The 23,590-nt window shown below is 49.3% G+C and overlaps 1 protein-coding gene across 2 annotated transcripts in view; it reads right to left on the reverse strand.

The window, feature by feature from the left end:
- Positions 1 to 891: 891 nt before the first annotated feature.
- LOC308049201 (tyrosine-protein phosphatase non-receptor type 11-like) overlaps positions 892 to 23,590 on the reverse strand; it is a 34,904-nt gene continuing 12,205 nt past the window's right edge. Inside the window, exons 2-16 of one of the 2 annotated variants that reach the window (XM_080358738.1) lie at positions 15,975 to 16,097; positions 10,919 to 11,113; positions 8,498 to 8,690; positions 8,262 to 8,381; positions 7,843 to 7,956; positions 7,348 to 7,444; positions 6,676 to 6,755; positions 5,860 to 6,015; positions 5,185 to 5,316; positions 4,848 to 5,002; positions 4,252 to 4,319; positions 3,541 to 3,692; positions 3,245 to 3,345; positions 2,636 to 2,731; positions 892 to 2,228 (exon numbers count right to left, since the gene is read on the reverse strand). In XM_080358738.1, the coding sequence (XP_080214864.1) occupies positions 2,647 to 2,731; positions 3,245 to 3,345; positions 3,541 to 3,692; positions 4,252 to 4,319; positions 4,848 to 5,002; positions 5,185 to 5,316; positions 5,860 to 6,015; positions 6,676 to 6,755; positions 7,348 to 7,444; positions 7,843 to 7,956; positions 8,262 to 8,381; positions 8,498 to 8,690; positions 10,919 to 11,113; positions 15,975 to 16,097 (1,771 nt within the window). In that variant the 3' untranslated portion in view covers positions 892 to 2,228; positions 2,636 to 2,646. Of the gene's footprint in view, positions 2,229 to 2,611; positions 2,732 to 3,244; positions 3,346 to 3,540; positions 3,693 to 4,251; positions 4,320 to 4,847; positions 5,003 to 5,184; positions 5,317 to 5,859; positions 6,016 to 6,675; positions 6,756 to 7,347; positions 7,445 to 7,842; positions 7,957 to 8,261; positions 8,382 to 8,497; positions 8,691 to 10,918; positions 11,114 to 15,974; positions 16,098 to 23,590 lie in introns of both variants that reach the window. The other variant, XM_080358737.1, reaches the window with a different exon arrangement.

Consider the following 23,590-nt stretch of genomic DNA (forward strand, 5'->3'; position numbering starts at 1 on the left):
TGCAAAGATTGCTCATCTTTTGCTTCTTCCCAGTCAGATGAAAGACACTTTCAGTCTCCCTTTCCAGAAAAAGCTAACTTGAAATAGGAAAAAAAGGCAAAGCAACAGCAGAAATAACTCAAGTCTGTTGCTATGCAAAACTTCTGTGGAAAGGTGCTGTGTGTGCCATATCTGCAACAGCTTTGTCGTTGAGCTGCAGGCTGGGATTATCTGCAGAAACCAGTGGGATTAGCTGCAAAAAACTACTCCAGGCACCATAACGACTTCTGCCCAAGTCACTGGGCTTGACAGGGTTCTCACTGGTATCATCCTGTCCCTGCCGATACCACCACAGCACCAATTTCAATGCGTTCTTGGAAAAAGCGACTCGCTTTTTAAGACTTAAGGCAGAAAAGGCACTTCCATTTTACCCGAGGTGCGCTTGGGGCTGAGCTCAGCAAATAGACACTGGTAGAGATGAAGTGATTTGTCACTGCAGCTTTGTTATCATTCGACTCCTGCTGATGAGACCTAAGGGCAGGGGAGAGGGAAATAACAGCTTCAGCCTTATAAAATCTATTGTTACAGGGACAAATGGACCACAGAGACGTTCTCACAGTTCCAACTGCTCCCAGTAGCCTGTCACAGCGTCCTTGCGGGGTTTGTCCCTCTGCGCTTCCCATTGTCACCACGGGTTTGGGAACAAAGGCTGAAGGTTTAGGTAACAGGCAGCTGAACCTCTCAAAGTCAAAAGGAAGAGTCAATGCGAGTGAAAACAGCGCCCTGAACAGCAGCATTTGGTGATGGGAGACATTGAGGACGCCCTGCTGTCCACACCATCAGTCACTTTCCCAAAAAGCAAACGACTTAAAATTAAAGGAGGAAAAAAAAAATTAATAAAAAAAGCCTTGAGAATATTCAACATTTATTAAAAGTGCAATAAAGATAAACAGTCCTCCCGTCCACACGACAAGGGACAGACAGATCAACCAGGAAATACAGCCAAGATATGTCATTGTGCTTTAGTTCAGCCCCTTCTGCTCAGCGCTTGGAACCAGCACCCCAGGCACTAATACCCAACCGTGCAAAGGGCGGCGAGTCCATCCAGCCCCAGGGGTGCTCGGGAGGTTCAGGCACCAACAGTGGGACCCCACAGACCCCACCTCCAGCCACCAGAGTCCTGCAGAAAGGGCTTCTTTGGCAGGACTAACCGCAGGCTTTAGGGCTGGATCAGCGGGAAGCACCACCAGTCACAAGTCAGGACTGATCAGAGCTGGAATACTCAGCAACACACTCATCTTCACAGCACTGGTCAACTCATAAACACTCCTACAACTCAGCAGACACAACACGCGCCTCGTCATAGAGCTGCAGGGTGAAAAAAGAAGCCACGCAGCAAGGTAAAGGCAGAGCTGCAGTGAGTTTAGAGGGGCCCGGCTCTAAAAAGTCCAGCCTAGATTGGTACGAGGCTGTTACTCACTAGGACTGTCTAAAAGCACCTCAGCACCCATGAGCTGTGTGAGATTTCGTATAGCTCAACATCCGCACCAAGATGGAGATGTTCATCTCTGCCTCAATTCTGCTACAGAACGCCGGTGCGGAGCGGTTATCAGGCTCAGACACACACATCTGCTGTCCTACGAGGATTACTCGGTGCCTTTGGTAGGGTTGCATAGAAATCTAGAACTGGTACAGCCAAAAGGAAGCGTGAGAAGAACTACTGAGGTGCAAATCCCTGGTGCGGGAGCGTTCTGCATTCCTCACCCTCGCAGGCAGCAAAGTTACTCCAGGATTTAGTCTAAAAACACTTCTAGCTTAGAAATGATCGACCTCATGAAAACATCAAAGTGTACTAACGTTTTACAAAACGCAACCCTGGGAAAGCTCCTAAGCAAAGTCACCTCCGCTCCTTCTTAACAATTTGTGTGTAAAAATTAAGAATCTTAAATTAAAAAAAAAACAAAACAAAACAAGAAAAATATTGATACTGAACCTTGATGCCCTAATGAATGTCCAGAGGCACTTCAACATAAATATCAACCTACTGACACAGGGGAGAATGGGGGAAGATCCTCTCGTGAATAAGTTAGGTCAGGGCAGGTTCTTAAGGCGCGGACTCTGTTTCTTGCAGTCGGTTTCTTTCTTCCTCGCTGAATCCAAGGTGCTCGGGGAAGGCAAGACGGGCAACACAATAAAATCTCGTCCTCAACTGCAGAACTTGGAAAGGGTGGACGTAAACACTGTAAATCCTGCGTTCCGAGACAAGAAAGGACAAGCATGGTGTGGTTTGTAACCTGGCACAGAGCTGAGACCCTCCTAGTGTGCGAGGTCTCTGCTGCGTATTTGCGTACGTAGCACAGGCTGGTTCTCAAATCTCACTGTTTTCTGATATAACAGCCCAAAAAGCAGATCTCCCCCCTTACCCCACTATTGGTAATATATTAAATGTGTTTCCCCATTGAAGTCTCATTCCCCCACTTCTCCCATCAGCATCTTTAGGTTCCATCCCCTCATAGCAGCTGCCTGGGCAAAGCCATAGGGATGTACATAAGCTGAGCTGAAGAGGAGCTGGGTCAGAAGCGATGTAAACAGCCTGTGGTGACACTCAGGTCACCGAGGGACACGTTCCTACCTGCACAGGCTCTGCACAGCTCACCTCCGGCTCCTTTATCGCCCGGTGTTACTCATCCCTGAAACCTTCGGGCTTTTGATGTTCAGGTTCTCGTAGACGGAAGCCGACTCATCATCAGCCCTGGCAAGAAAGGAAGCCTTGTCACGACCAGCATCACTGCTCTGGATCCCTTCCCAGAGGCAGGTGGAAGCGGGTAATGGACCAGCTGAGTTCCCTATTGCCCTCCCCAGCCGTGTAGACAGGATGACATCAGGTTACGTGCTGGTCTCAGTCCCACTTTTCTCTCCCTCTGGCTGGGCCACCCCTCCTGGGCTCAAATACAGAATCATTTTGGTTGGAAAAGACCCTCAAGATCATCAACTCCAACTGCTACCCCACCCCATGTCCCTGAGAACCTCATCTCCACATGTTTTAAACCCCTCCAGGGATGCTGGCTCCACCACTGCCCTGTTCCAATGCCCAACAACCCTTTCTGGGTTTCTGATTTTTAGCCGTCCCCATCTGATAGCCAACAACTGGGCAGGTTTTGGGCATGGGAGCAGAAGGCTGGCAAGGGATAAATCCCAGTGCTCTTGCTCAAGCTGTTCTCTCTATTGCTACAGAAATTCCCAGCCCTGGCAGAGTTCAGCTTACACAGGCTGGGTCCGCGGGGACAGGGGCTGCCCTTTGGCTCTGCCTTTTTCCATAGGAACGTATCCGATATTCAAGTAGTCTCGCTCCTTCCTTTTATTCCTCTGAAAGAGAAAGCAAAGACAATAACATCCCACTCAAAGCAGATATAGGAGAAAACCTTAGAGGACCCCACATGCCAATGTGCGAGCAGGGGGTTTATTTCCATGTGTTCAAGGCAATATTTGAGTTCAAGGGAGAAGGGAGAAGTGGTTTTTGGTGCGGACCAGGTTCTGCCCTTGCGTTCCCAATCAACTCACCTGTTCTTCTTCCAGCCTCTTCTGCTCGGCCTCGATGTATTGCTGAACAGCCATGTAAACGAACTTGTACTGTGCCTCGGTCTGCACCATGCCCGACCGCTGCCTGCGCACCATCTGGATCGTCTTGGGGATGTCGATATCGCAGTCCAGACCTGCTCTCGGGAGCGAGAAGATGAGGTTTAGGGAGTGGGAATGCGCTTGAAAAACTGTATTCTCAAGATAACATAGAAAGCTTTTGGCACCTTGCTGCACAAAGTGTCAGCGAATCCCCAGAATATGGTGAAAGGATTTGGTGCACGTGTGTGCCTAGGACATTTTCTTAATTTTTTCTTGTTTTATCCTTACTAGAGCACCTTGGATTGAGAATGGCTGAGGTGGCTCCACCTGCCCCAAGGCTCCTGCATCAGCCTCAGACATTCCATGGAATGATCCACAACAGCTCTAGAATCCCAGGAAGGGTGACAGCCCTTCTGCACAGAAGGGTTTGGGGGAATCATTGCTAAAAGGGCTCTGAAGTTACACCCTTACTCAACCCGTTCATTCCACCCTGCTCAGTAAAACAGGGTTGTCCAGGTGACCTTGAAATCCTGGCCCTACTGATGCCAATGAGAAGAGACCAGGTCCCCAGTGCTTGCACAAGAACAGGGTTATCCCATAACTAGTCAGAGCAAGGCGAACGGTGAAAGCCACAAAACAGACAGGGAGACATACCTTGCCTGTGAATAATATCCACCAGAATATCTATCACTATGATGGTGCCTGTGCGTCCTATTCCAGCACTGGAAAGAGAAAAGAAAACAAAAATTACAGGAAGAAACATACCCCAGAGTTATTCAGCTCGGCTCCCACACTCCTCTGCACGCCTGGTCTGTCCTGGGCAGATTTGGAATGGTTGCTTTAAGATAAGCCCAGCCTAAAGATAAGCCTTAGGAGATCAGAACCTAGCAGGCTGCATCAGAGCTGCCAGCCCCAGAGCAGGATTGAAGCAATGGAACAGGCTGCCCAGGGCAGTGGTGGAGTCACCATCCCTGGAGGGTTGGACAGATGGAGATGAGATTCTCAGGACATGGGGCAGTGCCAGGGTGGGTTATGGTTGGATTCGATGATCTTGAGGGGCTTTTCCAACCAAAATGATTCTATACTTTTCCCTGCGCTATCACCAGTGAGGCCCTGGAGAAGGGCTCTGTTTTCCAATGTGCACATCCCACCATCATCTCAAGTGATGATGCAGCTGCAGGTGTAACAAAACCAAAACAAACACACATCTTTATCACCCATCCCACCGCTGGCAGCCCAGCGGTTTGTACCTGCAGTGCACTATGATGGGCCCCGTGTCCGGAATGCTTCGCTGTGCCCGATTCACTTGGTCCAGAAAGCTCAGCACCCCTCCCGGCTCATTGGGCACCCCGTGGTCTGGCCAGCTGAAATACTGATAGTGCTTCACCAGCCTCGGGCGCTCGTCCTGCAGGGAGCAGAGACCTGCTCAGAAAAACCCTGCCTTTCTTTTCATCAAAACTGGGGCAAAGTGGCCCGGAAATTAAGCAGTGGGATCATTAAATGAAAAAACAAAACAAGACAAAAGGAGAAGGCACAGGTGAGTCCCCAGGGGCTCCCAGCACAGCAAACAGATGGCAGAGGACTCACCCTGTCCGTCCGCGAGATCTCCAGCTCCCGGAGGTAGTAGCCTTGGGCCTCACGTTCGCTCACGTTTCTCACACAAATGCACCCGTATTCCTTGGTGCAACCCTTGTCTGGCCAGTAACGGAAACACTTGTTCTGCAGATATATCAAATAACTGCTCGTTAGTTGAGCCTAAGGAGCTGGAGGACAAACTCCTGAACATCTTCCCCAGGGATGCTGCTGCATTCCAAGGGCGCGTAGCCCCCAGTGTTTAGTCCCAGTTTAAAGGGGAGCTGTACACACAGAGCATTCCCTCTGAACTGGGGAGGCACTGGTAAGGGCCATTCCTATAGGAAGGACCTGACCCCTAAGGGAACCTCCCTCCTTGGCCAGACCCAGTCTTTTGTAGGCATTGCTTTGGCAAAGGAATAGTCTTGCCCCACAGCATCTGAGCTGTTTGTCTTGTCACTCCCTGTTAGGTCCACTTCTCAGGTTTAACTCATTACTGCTCCTACTTCACATTTTAATACAAGCCCCCAAAAACTACCCAGCTCGGTGCACATAGCAGTTGCTGCATCACCCTCTTAGTTTTCAAGGCCTGGCTTTAGAACTAGTTCTTGCCTCCAGCCAAAGAGGCTGGAACAAGAACAAGAAGCAGGTAACGTTCAGGCTTGGGGACAGCGCCCGACAAGTGCTCACCCTGCCCCGCTCCACCTCCTTGGTGGTCATGACAATGACGTGGCTGTTCTCTTGGTACACCATGGCCCAGAAGTCGTTCACCGTTGTCTGCAGGCAGCCCTGGGTGGCTATATAGACCTTGCAGTGCTCCGAGTTCCTTCCGTCTTCAGGGATGCTCTAGGGACCAAAGGAGAGGAGCAAAAAATAAGCCAGCAATGTGAGGAACTGAGAATTGCTTCAGTGCAGTGAAGTCCGCGCACTTTGCCATGCAGGGTTTCTGGGCTGGCTGATTTTCCTCTGTTTCTCAGACCTTTGGACACTAAATGCTCTCATCGCCAGCCTCAAGAGTCTCCAGCAAAATGGTCTGCCTGCCCCCTGGGACCTTCACACTGAGCTGTAACGCATTATTGCACAATGGACTCTTGCCAGAGGCAGCTGCAGGTGGACGTGGCTGGAATGAAGCCACCTTGAAGGTTTCCCAAAGGCGGGTGCTTAAGCGCTGGAGCAGCATTGCTGGAAATACAACTTCCAGCAGCTCTTATCTTACAGAAGACAATTATAATTTGACCTGAGAGATAATGGTCAATGGGACAGGGGCTGGGTCAGTCCCCTAGGACCTTCTCAGTAGATAAGGCGAGGAGGGGATTGAGATAAACTCTTAGACAGCAATAAACAGGACATGGTAGAATGGGATACAGTAGAAAAATGCAGTGTTTGGCCTGGAGCCAGTGAAAGATGCTGGTCCTGACAGGCCAGACTTTACACCATCATTGCGCTTCCCCACCAGGAGAAGACAGACAGACCGACTTGACACCATGTCTTCCCTTTCCCAAGTACCTTGATATAGTTGGCATTGATGTAGTCCGACCCAGGCACGCTCTCATCCGCGTCTCGGAGGGCCACGCGCGTGGTGTCAACTGCAGGAGAGTCGGAACGAAGACGGGAATGAGTGACACAGCAGGGCAGGGACGGGCTTTGCTGCAGGGTGGTCACTGGGAACCCCAGCAAGGGCTCCCACAAGGCTCTTACTATGAAAACACACGAGTAATGACTGCAAAAGAGGGTGAAAAACGCTCCCCTACTGATCTTAGCAGTAATCCACACTACCTGTCCCACAGCTGCGTTGTCAGCCTAGTAACCTGGATGGGTATTAGTGATACACAGAGTTGCAGACTAACCTGAGCTCAAGCTTTCCAGTATTGCTTTTGTAGGCTCCAGCTCTGGCTCCATATGACTTCTGAACTATACTGATGCTTATTTAGACTCACAGCACAAGGAGAGGAGACCAATTTACCAGTTTTCCCATGCGAAAGGGGAAGGAGCAGGTGAGAAAGGGGATGGAGATGGCCATGGACTAACTGGACCACTCCACTAGGACATTCACACCCCTTTCCAGATTAGCTATGATCAGAAAGCTCTGTGGGGTTAACTACCCCCACAGAAAATTGTGGTAAAAAGAAACAAACAAACAAAAAAAAACAAGCTCCAAAGTATTCAGTGTCTCCTTACAGGGAAGGATGTTCTTGTAGCGATTCTTTGCCTTGTTCTCTGGTCGCTGTCCCTCCTTCCTGGGGTAGAGGAGCTTGCACTCTTGCTGCTGCAGCATCTGTGGAGCAGAGGACACAAGAACAAACTGTTCTGGGCAGATAAGGAGGGTCAGAGGCAAAGGAAAGGCCCTTCTGACAAGCTGCTTGGCTTCCTAACACTGAGAAGAACAGAGGGAGTGTCAGCAGGAAGGGAGAGGGAGCCAAGAAGCAGCTTGATGAGGTAATGGGGGAGAAGGCAGAAATCCCTGCAGGGAACAAAGGATACGCAGTTCTAGAAAGAGGACGGAGAAAAAGCCTCAGACATGAGAAAAAGCAATGAAAAAAAAGGACGAGGACACAACTTAGTTGAACACAGAAAATGGGAAAAGGAGCAACAGTGTTGATGTCAGTGCTGGAAAAGCACGACGCTACCATGCAAATGTGATATTGTGGGATGGAGCAGAGGAGCATCCTGTACCTCAAACTCTTCCCAGAAGCCTTGCTTGGCCTTCTCGCTGTGATCTGCCATTTTGTTCAGCTCCTTCACTCTGTTCTCAATGTTGGCGGCGTTGATGCGCGTGGCATTGAATGGCTGGAAGGCAGAAGAGGGCAGAATAAAGATCACTTTCGGTAACAGAAAGGCAGAGAACTTCCCCTTGAAAAAACAGTTCTTGAACCCCTGATTCCTGAGGGGTATTGGCAGGAGTTGGGTCCATTCCTGAGGTCTCGAGTGTGGGACCAGGGACCTTTCTGGCAAGTGTGAGCCTGGACCAACATGACAAGCAGCCACTGGGATGTTTAGGGGACAAGGAGTTTCCCAAGTGCGCAGATCTGTGCACTCCCCCAGGAACATGGGCAAGCCCAGAGCCAACAGATAGACATTAGAGCAGCTATTACCTGCTTCAGGTGAACCACCGCTCCAGATTTCTCCACCATGGGGTTCTTCTTATAGTGCTCCACCAGGTCCGTGAGGGTGTCAAACCTCTCTCCTCCCCCCACATCGTACTTTTCTTCTGGCTATAGGACAGAATGACAAAACCAGAGTGAGACAGGAACGCCCGGCTCCCAGCTGGGTCACCCATCACCAGCTGGGTCACCCATCACCAGCTGGGCACGGACAGCACGTTTCCCACCTGGTAGTGGATCATCACGTGGGTGACGTGAGGTTTCCGATCCCCAGTCTCCATCTTATCCTCGTTCGTCAGCACCGACAAGACGAAGTCTCCGGGTTTGCTCTGGCTCTCCCGCACCAGAAAGCTGCCAGGTTTCCCCTTCTCCGTCAGAAGCTTCTCCGCCTCCTTGCCAGTGAGGTGCCCATGGTACCATCTGAGGAGCATCAACGGGGAGCAAGGTCAGCTCAGAAACACACAGGACAAGAGCTACGCTCAGTGCTTGGGCTGGTCTTCATGGGAAACCCATTTCTAGGCTCCCAACCTGGCGTGACACCAGCTTGAGTTGTTTTAGAGACAGTCCCCGGTGATGTTCCTCCAGCACGTTGCAGTGTCGCGTCAATACCGCAGCCTGAGCCTGGAAGCATCAGGACTTTGCTCAATCCTCCAGCCAAACGTGAAATGGCATCAGTATATTAAACTGCCATGTGATGTACGACAAGCACTGTCACCTAGTGACAGGGCTCCCACGAAGCTGTAAGAAACATGATTCTAGCAGATCTTACATGAAGGTGGCTACGTTTCCCTTTATTTGTTTTTAATATGGAATTAAAGCAGAATGCTTGGAGTCAGCAGGCTGTGGCCAGAACAGACACAGCATGGACAACACAAGATGCTTTGACCCAATTTGAGAAGGATTTTCAGACAGGTCCTCCAGCCCTGCGCACAGACCAGTGGTGATTCTACCACACAGAGGCTTGTGCCCAGCTCTTCCCAAGCCCCCCGGCACGGCCCTGAGCTGCTCCACCTCTCCATCTGTGTACATCTCGCATGCACGTGCCGCTGTTTCTCCATCTAATCTCTCCTAATCCTTTCTCTTGCTCTGCTGACACACTGACATGGTGAGACGCAGGCTGGCTGTGCACCGGCTGGCTCAGAACGCTGCAGCAGCCTGGCCATGATCCCTTGGGGTTAAGCGCACAATAATCTGCTTGTTCCTGCACAAACCCTCTGCAGCCCCAATGCAGCATCTCCCACCCCCCTGCACTACCCAGAGGTGTGCTTCATGGGTTAGCATCCTGCTACAGCCTTCCAGAGAGACTAATAACAGTTGGGAGGGAAGCAGAGGTTCTTTTTGCATCCAAGCCTTCGATCCCCATGCTCTACCAACACCCAGCAGCGGCTCTGGGCAGATGCCACCGGTCCCAATTTGGGGACGCTGGTTCCTCCTGCCGGCCGAGCTGCCAAAAATTCAGAGAGGCCCAAAATAACCTTCCCAGGGGGGACACAAGGGCAGCGTGTCACATCTCGGCAACTTCGTCCCAGAGGATGAAGTTTATAGAGCAGCTGTAGGTGATGTTGTGCCTTTCAAGTCACGCTGCAAAGGCGGCTGCGTCAACCTGAGCAAGAAGATCTCTCAAGAGAAAAACTCCTTCCCCATCACCATTTCATCTATTAAGAGGAATCAGAGCCTTTTTCCCCCTCTCCCCGCAATGCCACCAGATGTGTGGTCTGGAGCAGAAATCTGCATGGAGCCGCCTTGTCAAGCTAGACGTTCCTTGGCAGGAGAAGAGGGGGAAACCCGGCTGAAGGGGGTTTTTCCACTTTTCCAGAGTATTCTGCTAACAGGAGCAGCTGCCCGGCCGCTTTCCACACTGGAAGGAGCCAAGAAAACATCCCTGGCAAGAAGGGAGCACATGAGCTGAAGGGACTTCCCAGCCGGTTCACATGAGGGCAATGAGGGGGAGCTCCTCTGCTCCATTTCAGGAACTGAGACTGGTCACAGCTTCGCCTTCTCCTGGTTGCTAAAGTCAGAGTAACCAAGGAACTGCTTTGGCATCACCAGCCATTCCCCTCTCCACCCACCGTGTGACGCTGGGGAAACTGAGCAGGAGGAAAAGGGGGAAAAAAGGGTCATTGGAGTGTTGCAGAGGAAGGGGAGGCAAAAAGGTCACTAATTGGCTAGTGGAAATATCCTGAAGTAGCCCAAGGCAAAGCACGTCTGGGAGCAATTCTGCCATCCTCATCCCTGCAAGACATCAGCGTGGTGCTGCCAGGATGGGCGGCAGTTATGGAATCAGATGGGATGGGGGAAGAATTTCCTTCCAGGGCATTTGTACCCAGCATTGTGCAAGCAGACAAACCACCTGCATGTGGTTTTGTTTCTTTTGAAACCAAAGCTGTGGGTTAGAGCTTTCTCTCTTATCAGCGCACACCGACGCCGAGCAAGTGTCAGCTTCTGGGCCCGGCCAACGTTATCTGGGCAGCTCGGGAACCATGTCCCAGCGACGTGCAGCTTTGGGGTCAGGAAAGCTAAATCACACCCAAACATACCCTGTTTTGGGCTCCTTTCCAAACCCAGGCCAGGCGCAGCTGTGGGGTCTGAGAAATTTGGGAAGACAATGTCACCATCACCAAAAAACGTGGTTAGAGAGCATTCCTTACCTCTCCGAGGTGGGGTCCTGGCAGTTGAGGGGGTACTTGAGCTCGATGACGTTGCTGTTCTTCTCCCGCAGCAGCCCCTGTTGCTCCGTGTAGTACTGCACCAGCTCGGCGAGCGTGGCAAACTTCTCCCCTCCATACAGGTCGTAGTAATCCCCCGTGTTCTGGATCTTGATGTGCGTCACCTCATCGTTTCTTCTGCAAAAGGAAGGTCAAACAAGAGTGAGAGAGAATGGGAACCCGCAGCTGCCTCCTGAACATCACCGACCTCCTCAAGCTCTCCGTTCATCACAATGCTGTTCGTGCTGACCATAATTCTGTAGAAAGGATGGATGCTCCTTGGCTCTTGGCCAATGTTGCTCAGACAAGAACTGACTCTTATACTTTACAAGCTGCCAGAATAATTCCTCCTCTGCCATCCCTTCCACTCCCTACACCACTCACCCTCTCGGTTGGATGAGGCTCTGGCCTTAGTGTGGTTTACAATGAACAGTTTTCTATGCCCAGGGCTACTCGCTATCATCTAAACACTTAAAATAAAATAATAATTAAAACAATCACACAAACCAACATATTGCACAGTGCTTGCAAATCCTATAAATTGTACCAAAAGGGTTAATGCTTTCCCCTCTCCAGCAGTGCCCCTGGGAATATGTCTGGGTGCCTATATCAGCATCTTCCTCACCCCAGCAAAGCCCAGAAGCAGCTTAATGGCATTTTAAAGGCACTTAGCAGCAGCCCCCCAGAGCCAGGGAGACATGACTGGAAGCCTGTTGGTTGATGGACCAGCTGGGTCAGAGAGAGATTCGTAAATCTGGGCAAATTTCTCATTCTTTACCATGGGGAGCTGCTCCCAGCCCCTCTCCATTTGTTGCCAAAGCAACCGTGACAGCGAGACGCAGGATGCGGGAGGCGGTACAGGCGCTGGACCAGGTCAGACACAACAGCCATTGCGTGGGGTGGGGAATCAGAAAAGCTACAGCAGCCCATGCACAAGGCAGGAAGAGCTCTGGGGCTCTCAGGAGTGGGACTGTCCCCATTTTTGTTCTCTTTCTGCGATGCTGTGGGAAAACAGATATTTAGATGGTGTTGGATTTGTAGCCCTAGCTCCTCAAAATAATCTGTTTAGATTTATTAGGCTGTAGGTACCGTCAACCTCAGAGTCGGGATCCTGCTTATTGATTTCAGAGACAGGTTAAGATCTGGCCCTCAAACACAAGCGGTGACAAAAGGCTCTGTCTGCCTTAGTTATTGTCGATTCAGTGGTAACAACCACCCGAGTGTGAACAGAGACGGCACCCACAGTATCGCCATCATCCCACATTAATAGCAAAACAAAACCAGTAAAAGGCTGACAAACAGCCCTGAGGTGTGAAAATCTGCATCTGGATCCTGAACAGTCACAATACACCTTGACAACGAGGACCTGGAGACAGAACAAAATCCTCTGTAATGAAGTCTGTAATAAAGGAAACTGATGAGCGGCACTTCTGGGTATTTAGAGGCACAGTTAACCCTTGGTGGGACACCAGGTAAGCACAGTTCTGTCCTGCCACGCCATGTCCAGCTGTGCTGTGGGCAGAGACTTCAAAGTTTGGCAATATTTGCAGCATTTGCATCTGGGGTATGAGCAGAACTCACTAGATGGGAATGAAAACTGGCTGTGAAACTCCCACCCCAGCCAGCGCTGCCATGACAAGAGGAGCTGGCACATGAAGTGCTCTGGCCATTCACACCAGCTGGACACCAAGAGCCTTTGTGCAGCACAGAAGGAAGCAGATGAAATGGTGTTTTTGCCACTCAAAAGCTCCCTTCTTTCCCCAGCTCCATCCCCACACCCCAACCCCACCACCGACCTACAAAGGCTCAGTTCACAGACCCAGCCCTGAGGCCTTTGGGCACTTCAGGGATGAAAAGCAGGGAGATAATCAGGGTCACTTATCCCACGAACCCTCAAGGTCATGCTGAACACAAAGGGCATTGATCCATCCCCATTTCCTTCCCCTTTTCTTCTCTTCAAGCTCCCGTCACCTCTGCAGCCCTGAGCGGTCAGACAAGAGACAGTCGCCTCTGTTCCAAGCTGAGCTTCTTCACCCTATCAGTACAATTCCTTAATATCCAGGAGGGTTTCTTGATCCAAAATATTCCAGCTTGTGACTCCGTGTCCATCCTGAAGTGACCACGTGTGGATGCAGTCGGCTCTTCTTTGCAATAGAACACGGTCAATATGAAGATGACCCACAAAAACCCCAAACAGACACTTTCTTTGTCACTGAAGGCAGAAGAACCACTTCAAATGTCAGAGATACATTCGCCTGACACATCTCCAAAAGTCTGTTTCGGCCACGTGCTTTTTCTGACTCTGTCAGACAGAGAAAGCCTCAAAATCCACAACATGTATTTATGACCCCTCTGACAAGTTGCAAAAAGCAACCCAAAAACCCCCAAATGTTCTCTAGGGGGAAAAAAACAGAAACAAAAAAGTCCAGTTCCATATAGAAATGCTCGATGGAAATGTTAACAGGGAAACAAACATAACCCATTCATTACCCATCTCATGTCCTCTCCATGTGGCTTGCCTCTTACGAGCTGAAAAACAAATCCCAGGAAGACTTGTTGCTGTAATGGTGAAGAGGAGAAAAGAAGAAGAAGAAGAAGGAGGAGGAGGAGGAGAAGAAGAAGAAGAAGAAGAAGAAGAAGAGGAGAAGAAGAAGAAGAAGAAGAGGAGGAGAAGAAGAAGAAGAAGAGGAGGAGAAGAAAAAGAAGAAGAGAAGAAGAAGAGGAAGAGGAGGAGAAGGAGGAGGAGAGAAAGCAGCCACAGAGTTTCATGGAAACCTCAGAATTTCTGCAATATTATTTCCTAGCCTCTCTTCAGGGACACGGATCTGGACACACACCAGCACACGGTCACTTGCTGTGTGGTCTGGTCAGCCAAAATTCCACCACCTGCTTTTCTTCTCAGCCCACATCCTCTCTGTAATTCAATGGAGCTGCTTTTCCCCTCACCGGCTTTCTAAGACCCTTGAAGAAGCTGCAGGGGAGGCTGAAAGGAGGAAGAGGTTTCTGTTGTTTTCCTAAAGGTTCTTTCTCCCACTGACACCTCTATTTTAGGTACTTTTTCCGAGATATCTCTACTGTTTCCGTTGAAAACCTTTTAATTCTCAGAAAATGAAAAAAATACATATATAGTCCTGTCCAGTTCAGAAGTAAAATAAAATAATAAATAAAATAAAATAAAATAAAATAAAATAAAATAAAATAATCTCTGTCAGGATCCAATTCTAGGTGAGAATAACAACACATTGTTCTCCGTGTGTAAGGTAACAGGGAATAGGGAAAACAGAGGAGGAAGACAGCGCAGAAGTTTCCAGCTGTCACAGCACAGAAAGCTACTCATCCTATTAGCTCTTGCAGCTCTGATTCCCAAGAACATTCATATTGGGGCCATCAACAGAGGGAAAAGAGCATGTTATTCAGATCATGTGTAAGAAAACTGATTTACTTAACCCGTGAATATGTCCAAGCAAGTTTCCTATTGCTAAGACCACGAGACAACCCTCGCCTCAAGTTATGGAACAGAGATGGGATGAGCAAGGACGGAGCAAGAACTCGAGGGTAAAAGAAGCCTATGGAATAATTATTTCCTCGTTTTCAATTCACAATGGGTCAAAACTCAACATGTTGTCTCTAAGCTTGTGTGTCACGTTTAACGTGCTTTCCTGGAAACACGGTATGTGTCACAGCTCTGGCTTACTCAGAACTGTGAGCGCTGGTCAGACTTTCCACTGAGTTACAATCTGTTGGTGGGTTGTGGTGGCATCGTTCGATACCACAATATTAAGGCATGCCGCATCGCTCTGCCCTTAACTTGCATCTCATTATTGCAAGGTATGCGTTCATTCATTAAGGGTATTAATTGGCTTGATCTTCTGGGCAAAACCATCCTGTTATTAAACATTTACTGCAACCCAAAGGTTGCAGTAGGAAGTGGTCTAGAGCCACTCCAATAATCTGAAACTCCCTTGTTCCTCCCCTGTGCTTTCTGCCACAGAGAAAGCAGAAATGGGTAAAGAAATAACAGCAATAATAAAACTGTTGTGGAGTCCACAGCTGTTCCATGGGAGGCCAAACTTTCATCCATTCAGCCTCAACACATGCTGGATGCAAGAGGGGGGGCCATTGACCATCACCATCCCTGGAGGGGTTGAAGAGATGCAGAGATGAGGTTCTCAGGACATGGGGTAGTGCTGAGGGTGGGTTAACTGTTGGACTTGATGACCTTGAGAGGCTTTTCCACCCAAAATTATGTTTCCTACGACCAGCAGAGGCAGAAGGCATCAAACCCCATTAGACACACACGTGGCCTTTGGGACAGAGACGAGGGAAGAAAACGATGCAAACTTGTGGACTGACTGCAGGCAGCGATGCAGGTGTGGGAACTGGCTCTCCCAGCAAAGCAATTAATTTATCCTGCGATTTCAGGTAATTACACCGCTAGCTGGGTATCTTTCCACAGTGTTGCACAGCCACAACCTGCGTCTGCTTGCACGCTGCTGTCAGCGCTTCGCTTTACGATCAGACAACACTCTGACTCACAAAATGACATGAAAAGAGACACGAAGCTCGCATGAACATAACCCCCATTTTCCATGTACTGCCTTGCTGTCAGAGCTTGCCCAAGGCAGCTCTCCACCGCTGCGTTGATTTTCCGTCCTAATTAGAAGCGCTTCCTGCCTCTCTCATTAACTCACAGCCATTTCTCATTGCAAGATTACTGGGGAGATGGTGGAGTTGGATCCAAACACTTCCCACCCAGCTAAAGCACATGGAAAAATGGACTTTTCCCCTTGTGCTGTGTTTCTCCATAGCATGAAGAGCTGTTGGAGAGGCAAAGGCTTGGACTGCTGGGTTGTGTTTCCCAACACAAAAGGAACCATTCCAAATTAATGTTACAAGTGGCTGGAGAAACCTTTGCTGTTTCCCTGCAAGGTCCCAGCTGGATGATGCTCAGCGAAGGTTCAGGCTTTGAATGCACAACCTATTTTCTGCTGTCGCTTACCGGACAGAGAGGGTGAAATCTCCAGGGTTGCTCTTGCTGGGCCGGGCCAGAAAACTGCCATGGACACCCCTGGTCAGGAGCAACTTCTCCGCCTCAATTCCGCTGATGTTGGGATGAAACCACCTGCAAAGAGCAAACGTGACTTGTAAACAACAGAAAAAACCCTCTGAAATCCAGGGCACTAAACCTCTTGTTCTCCCCAGCACAAGCCTCAGGGCTTTGGTGTCTCCCAAAGAAGGGATGCTCAGAGCTGGAGAGAAGAAAGGTTTTCCTTTGAAGCTCTATCTGGGAAGGAAAGGAATGCTCTGATCTGCAACACGCCATGGCAGCAATGGGCTACAAGAGGATTTCTTAATAAACATAGCGACAAATGCATGTTCCAGGCTTTCCCTCTTTGCCCAACAACCCTGCTCCAGCCAAGCTCAGGCAGCTTGGACGCTCCAACTACAGGACGCAGCAGAAAAGACAAAGAGAAGAGCATCACCCTAAGGGGAAAAATGTTTCGTCATATTGTGTGCTCCTTTAATGTAATCTTTGTAGTTTTAAGTGTCATCAACCCACCTGCTGACCTCATTTCTGATGCTATCAGTCTCGATCAAGTTTTCTTGATGGAATTGCAAGAACTGGTGTTTCCCCAGGCTTTAACACGGTCTAAATATGCGTAATAGACCAATGGTTTCCCATGTGGCACCGGTTTTACGGCTTGGTTTTTCAGAAGCCGCTTAAAAAATGCACTTTCCAAATGCCAGGCTCTTCTGAGTAATCTCACAAGCCACACAAAGAGCATCCCAGACCTGGTTCTGAAAATATTGCTCAGGTTTAGATCATTCTCCAGCGGACAATTTCCGCATGGGGCTGCTGAAATATTTGTCATGAGTAAAGAGGAGACGATGAGCCACCATGTGATAACAAAGATAACTTATTGTTTCTGGGCAAGGGAATAAGCTGCACACTCTAAATTCCCTCCAGAGTAAAAGGTGATGTTGTAAGAGTTCTGACACAGGCGGGCAGGTCTGCGGCTGAACAAACCACTCAAAACTGCAAGATTTAGGGTTTCCCAAGCAAAGCGCAATGTGGGTTCTCAAGAACGTAGCTGGAAACATTTAGTGAGCCGGTTTCTTGTACGCAGTTGTCTGTGGATGGGATTAGCTAACGTGTCGTCCCCAAAAAGGGCTTGCAAGATTATCTCTGTTGTTGCAGAGAAACGCGTAGCCCCGTGTCTCGCCAAGCACCCACTTTAGGAAATACACCCAAAAACTAAATCTACAAATGTAAGCACACGCACACTCATTAGAGCGTGTTTGTCTCCAAAATACACAGAGAAAAGGTCACAAAATGTCACCATCTCCTCCACAAGTTGGGATTTCCTCCCTCCCACTGCAAACCAAACAGTTCTGATTAAAAGATCCTTGGATTCTGGAGGAGGAGAGGTCTGTTAGGGAAGGGCCGTGGAAAGAACCGGTAAACAGGAATCTCCAAGCCTTGTATTCCCGACATCGCGAGAGTGGCACTTCCATCAATCCCTCGTCTGCAGGGCCAGCACTTAAACCGAGCCGCAAAACCACTCCTGGCACGGGAACCGGCGGCGCTAATGGAGCTTAATGGAGCCCGGGGACAACACGGGGCTGCCAAAGGCCACACATCACGATTGCGTCGAGTGCCTAATGGCAATAAAACCAGCACAAGATTGCTGGCCAGGAGGAAAAACCTAAGGAAATATCTCTGGTTTAACAGGGGAATGAGGCACCAGAGGCACCAGGAACAAAAGGGTTTTATGTCCAGCCTCCCTCCGTGTGCAAGGATGGGTGTTTGGAACGGGAGGACCACAACCCTTTTGATTTGCATCAGTTGCTCTTCAGCATCTTTTTCTCAGTGAAATATTGAGAGGGAACAGCAGGAACCACTTAAAACCACTCGAGAGTGGGACAGCAATGTTTACCAACAGTTTCCCCTTTATTAGGGGAAAATTTGGGGCTCTGTCAACTTCCCTGTTGTCTTTGTGTCATTAAACAGAAACCTGGATGCTAAACGCCCTTAAGGGCTCCCACTGCTTGGACAGGAACCAACCCATATACGCACAGAGCGCTTGGTATTTAGCTTGTGAGCAGCATAAACAATGAGCTGAGGGGAAAAGCTTTGCAGCCCTCACAAACAGAAGAGGGAGGAAAGGCAACTTCCAAATTAAAACATGAATAGAAAAAAAAGGAAAAAGCCCTCTGAAAGCACAGTCACCTCTTCCATGGACTTCTAGAACAAACAAAACCTCCTTGCACAGCTCATTGTCGGAGTACGGACGCACGGGCTGACCTTGAGCCAGCAAAGACACCACAGCCTTGTGGCACGAAAAGGGTATTTTTCCAATTCAAGGTCATCTCCGTTTGGGAGTTCTGGTCCTGAAATGGAGCACTTACTCCCTGCCCGGACTACGTGGGAATTTGCGAAAACATGAGGTTTGTTGTGGTGCACGTCAACTCCTTGTGCGGCTCCCAGAGCTGCAAAGGGCTCAAAAGCCACCTCTCCCACTCACAGGGTGCTCTGGCACTTCTATTTCCAGATCCCAGCTCACTCCCTAGTCCTGTAAACAGTATGATATAAAATTAATAACAAGTATAATGAAACTATAAAAATAATTGAACCAGCAAACTCTTTGCCTGGAAAAGGTTGGCCCATCCTTCTCTCTCAGTCACACCAAGAACTTGCCTGATCTAAAGCTCTCTGAAACTTCATATTTGGGTGAAGGCAAAACTGTTCATTTTTTTCCTTTAATCTTTTTAATCAACACAGCTTATTTTTCTCCTGACCTGGTGTAAGCTGTACTTACAGCAAGCTTCTTATCATTATGGTTTTTTGTTGGTAAGCAAAAGCAACGCACAACAGAGCAGACAAGAAGAAAGCACCGACCCACACATCACATCTCTCACTTAACCGCAATATGAAAGACCTGCAAACAGCCCTTAACTCCACAAGCTCCAGATGTGCATCGGGGGAGCAAGAACCACTCGCTTGCAAGTGAACCCTGGGCTTTGAATCCCAGCTTTTGGGCTCCCAGATCATTTATAGGAAGATCTGCAATATTCTGGGGAGGAAAACAAATAAAGAGGATCCAAACTAGACCCCCAGCATTAGAAAAACAAACCAGAATGCACATTATGGATATCACACTGTTGTTTTGATGTCGGCAAATGCCACATGTTACCGTGCAGCAGGTCATTCGCCAACCGCTCAATCATTGGTGCTTTTTGCAGAACTGAGTCACCCCTAAAGAATCACTTGAAATAAAAGCGGGGATCTAACAACTTTTCCTCTCTACCGCTACAAGTAAATATACACCGGCTACTTCAGGCAATCCTGCTTTCCTGCAGAGAAACTGCATTTTCCTTCCATCGTTCCAAGATCAAATTTAAATTAAAAAGCCACCTGCAAGTGCCCTTCAGGAACCAAAGGCAGCAACTAAAGCTACACAAAGAGATTTATTGAAATAAACAGAGAGAATGGCTTCAAACCAGGCCCTGGGGTGGGAGCAACCTTCCGGCAGGAGCTCTGCAAAAGGAAACCTTTCTCCGTGCTAAAAATTAGCAACTACTTTCTCTTTAATTACTAAAGAGTTGTCTTTTCCATATACTATTACTCATTTCCTCCCTAACAGAAGCAGGAATGCTTTCTTGTGCTGGAATGCATCCTTGTGCCCCTGTCTTGGGAGAAAACACTACGAATAATTGAGCAACACCCGTTACACCCTCAGAAATGTATAAAACAAGGCTTTTTAAAAAGCCTCGCTGGGAATCTCGGTGTTCTGAACAGCGCCAGCAAACAGCCCACGGATAAAAAGCACCACACCTGAAATGATGCTGCTGGAGTTATCCAGAAGCCACTGGCATTGGGGGAGGAGGGTGCCAGCATCCCATCCACCAGCAACTGAACTCGTGAACTGAGGTGTCACACAGGGACACAGCTCCCAGCTGACCCTTACAGAGCTGTGCTGGGGCTTAAAGGTCCTTTAAACCTATAGGTAAACATTACAATTCCAAAGTGAGGTCGCAAAGGAGATGGAAGTTACTCCAGGTCACCACCTTTTCTTTGTCCTTTCAAGGAAGGTCCAACGTGCATCTTGCACAGAAGAGAGAGCTGCTGGTTGAACACACCGGCTGCTGAGACTCATGGAACAGCAAACATGGCATGTCCACCCCAGAATAGTGCACATGTGAGTCACCACTGAAGACTTAATCATAGAATAGTTTGAGTTGAAGGGACCTTCCCATCTCCCCCAGTGCCACCCCTGCCATGAGCAGGGACATCTTCACCAGCTCAGGTTGCTCAGAGCCCCGTCCAGCCTGGCCTGGGATGTCTCCAGGGATGGTTAATCCACCACCTCTCTGCCCAACCTGGGCCAGGCTCTCACCACCCTCAGGGTTAAAAGGAATTGCCATGGGGTTTGGGAACAGCGTGTCCCCAGGGTCTCACCATGCTCATTTTGGGGCATCCCCAAAAGCCAGCACCAGGTGCACACTTATTGCACCCCCTCTGGTTTGAAGGCAAATTTAGCCCAACGTCAGCAAGCCAATTTGGAGCGTTTGTGACGGTAAATCGTCTTTCTTTGTTAGGCTTGGAGAGGATGAAAGCAAACGTGGCTCAAGAGACGGCGCCGCCCACGCACTTCGTGTGTGGTTAGAGCTGTTCAGTTCAACACAAACTCCAACCCAGCGAGATGAGGTGGTTCAAGAAACTGGAAAAGGGGGAGGAGGGGACCAACTGCCACCAGATTTTGCTTCTGCCATGAGCAGGGGTCGGCACTCAGAGGAGATGCTGTCAATAGGAGGCTGATGGTTTTTATGGTTCCACAGCCAGAGATGCCCCGTCCCCACCGCTGCGAAGGGCGCAGACCCTGCCTGTGGAGACAGCCAAGCAAATATAATAAACAAGCAAAGCTCCTTCCAGCAGCGAAACAAGGAGGCTGCCTCGTGGGAGCAGGCGTGACATGGGCAAGTGCTTTGCAAGGCTAAGTTTCCTATTCGGCAAACTGGAAGAGCATCTTCAGAGCTGCTTAAAGGATCCAGGCACTTATTATCTGTTTACAGCGAATATAAAGACCCATGAGTTTGTGTTTTCACACAAGAGATGTTTCTTTTGATGCTGAGCAGCAAAGGGTATGAACCACCTGAGCTGTCACAAAGCAGCTGGAGCAGAAGTGAAGTGGGACAGGAACAGTTCACTCTCTGTAAGGTCATTAATCCTTAGAACGGGTCTAGTAGGTGCAAATTTCTGGGCTGAGTTAACATTGTTGTCCTATTCCTGTGAGAAACCTCTGATATGGACAAAGAACACCCACGAATTAGTGTTTTGGCTTGGATAAACAGCTCTTCATTTTGAAGGAGATTGACTTAGACCCTGCTGGCCCTGGGAACCAAAAGGAACAGTGGGCTTTGGGGAATATCATGCCCACGCACTCAGCAAAGCTGCTTTGGCCTCGGCTGCCTGGCATCTTGACCAAGGTACCTGGTTACAGCAGCAAACCCAAACCAAACAGCAGTATTTAGACCCATTTGTTCGAAGGATGCTGCCTGCCAAAGAGACCAGAATCCATCACACCCACTGGTTTCCATGGGGAATGAAAAAGGCGCTCCCCACTTGCACGTTTGGGGCTTTCTACAGATGATTCAGGTTCTTGAGGGTGGTAAAACGCAGGCCCAGGCTGCCCAGAGTGTGAAACAGCCTCGGCGGCAGCAGCGAAACCTCCGCCTACATCCCTGCCCATCAGACCATGCCCTTCGCCAACGGCGGCGGCGGCCCCAACGCTCCCCCGCGTCACATTCGAAGAGGGGGGTTTAATTCGCCGCCCACATTCTGTTTCGAAACTCAAGACACCACACTCAGAAACAGTTTCATACGTAGCCCTTCAGAAAAGCTTTTCCATTCATGTCGCTCTGGGGAGAGCAGTTTCAGTTGCAGAAACCGGGTTTAGACTGAGATTAGCAGTGGCCTCTGACTACAAGGGTAAAATCGCTTTTCTGAGTTTTTTCGCCATTTAATCCCAGTTTCAATCCTGCCCCTGGAGAGCTGGAGGAAGGTGGCTGGACAGACCCAGAGACAGCAGCAAATCACTCCAGGAGCCTCACAAAAGGCTCTTTCCTGCAGGTCTTACAAAAATAGGAGCAGCCAACACCCTCCTGGCAGGGAGCTGGTGCAGACAGTTTCCATTTCCCAGCTCTGGAGCCTCAGTTGGCATTAATTGTTAATTAATATAAATCCACATCTGCCCTATCTCCCTGACACACGCAAGATTCTGCACTCATCGAGTCCCGATGATTCAGTCCCTTTATCCAAATTATTCCAGCCCGTGCTTGCCATTGGCACACCGTGCTCTTTCCATATGTTGTCCCATTCATTCACCTTCTGAGCCATCTCCTCCATCTCCCAAAAGCAGCAACACATTTGTGATCTGCCACAGCCTCTTAGCAAAGGGTTCCAGGTTGGTTAGGCATCAGAGGAATGATTTTTCCTAAGAAATGAGATGGCTTGTTAAATCTGGCTGACATCAGAACAGAGAGAAATCCCTCCAAGGACAAATGCCACAAAACAAGTCACATAAATAGCACCAATTCCTCAGCCTGAGACGGCTGCACGGGCCAGCCCATCACCCGGAGGACCTGCCGTCTCGCTGGGGTCCCAGCCTCTCTGCTTTGCAAAGTCTGCTGCTCTGCTTCCATTTTGACTGATGCTCTTTCCACTTCAGAAACAGACCCTGCTCTTTTCTCATATCGCACCAATCCGACCAAAGCGCACAGCTGCAGGATGCCCTTCTGCATCTCTAGAGCCCTGATGGGCTCTTAATCATGGAGATGAGCAGCTACACCATCCACGACAGCGACGCTCCAGCTGCGTGCAGGAATCTTTCCATCACTAACTTGGCTGCCGTGTACCCAAGACACAATCTGAACGGATAAAGATCATAGAATCATAGAACAGTTTGGGTTGAAGGGACCTTATCAGCTCAGCCGGTGCCCCCCCTGCCATGAGCAGGGACATCTGCACCAGCTCAGGTTGCTCAGAGCCCCATCCAGCCTGGCCTGGGATGTCTCCAGGGATGGTTCATCCACCACCTCTCTGGCCAACCTGGGCCAGACTCTCACCACCCTCAGGGCCAACAATTTCTTCCTCATCTGGCCTGAATCTCCCTCCTTTAGTTTAAAACCATCACCCCTTGTCCTATCACAACAGGCCCTGCTAAAAGATACGGTCCATGATACAGCTTCACTTCTCTCAAAAAGGCTATAATCTAAAATGCCAAGAGTCTAAATGCAATCGCATGGTCACCTGTTATCTCCTGGGGAGACTATCAATCAGGTCATCAGCTCCAAAAAATAGCCATTTCTAGATGAAAAAACAGAAACTTCAAAATGCAGGCATTTCCGTTATGGAGAACACTTCTACTCATAGCACACAGCACACGATTTTCACTCTGTGTTAGGGAAGCCTGGGTGAACTTTACAGAGAAAAGGCCAGGTTCTTACCCTTCTCGCTAGGTACCCAGCATGACAGATTTGCTATGGGGAGGGAAAAAAGAAAAAGAGATATAAGACCGAGACATTCATATTTTTCCTTTTGACCTAAATGAGCAC

Source organism: Nesoenas mayeri, assembly GCF_963082525.1.
Source record: "Nesoenas mayeri genome assembly, chromosome: 24".
Lineage (NCBI taxonomy): Eukaryota > Metazoa > Chordata > Aves > Columbiformes > Columbidae > Nesoenas > Nesoenas mayeri.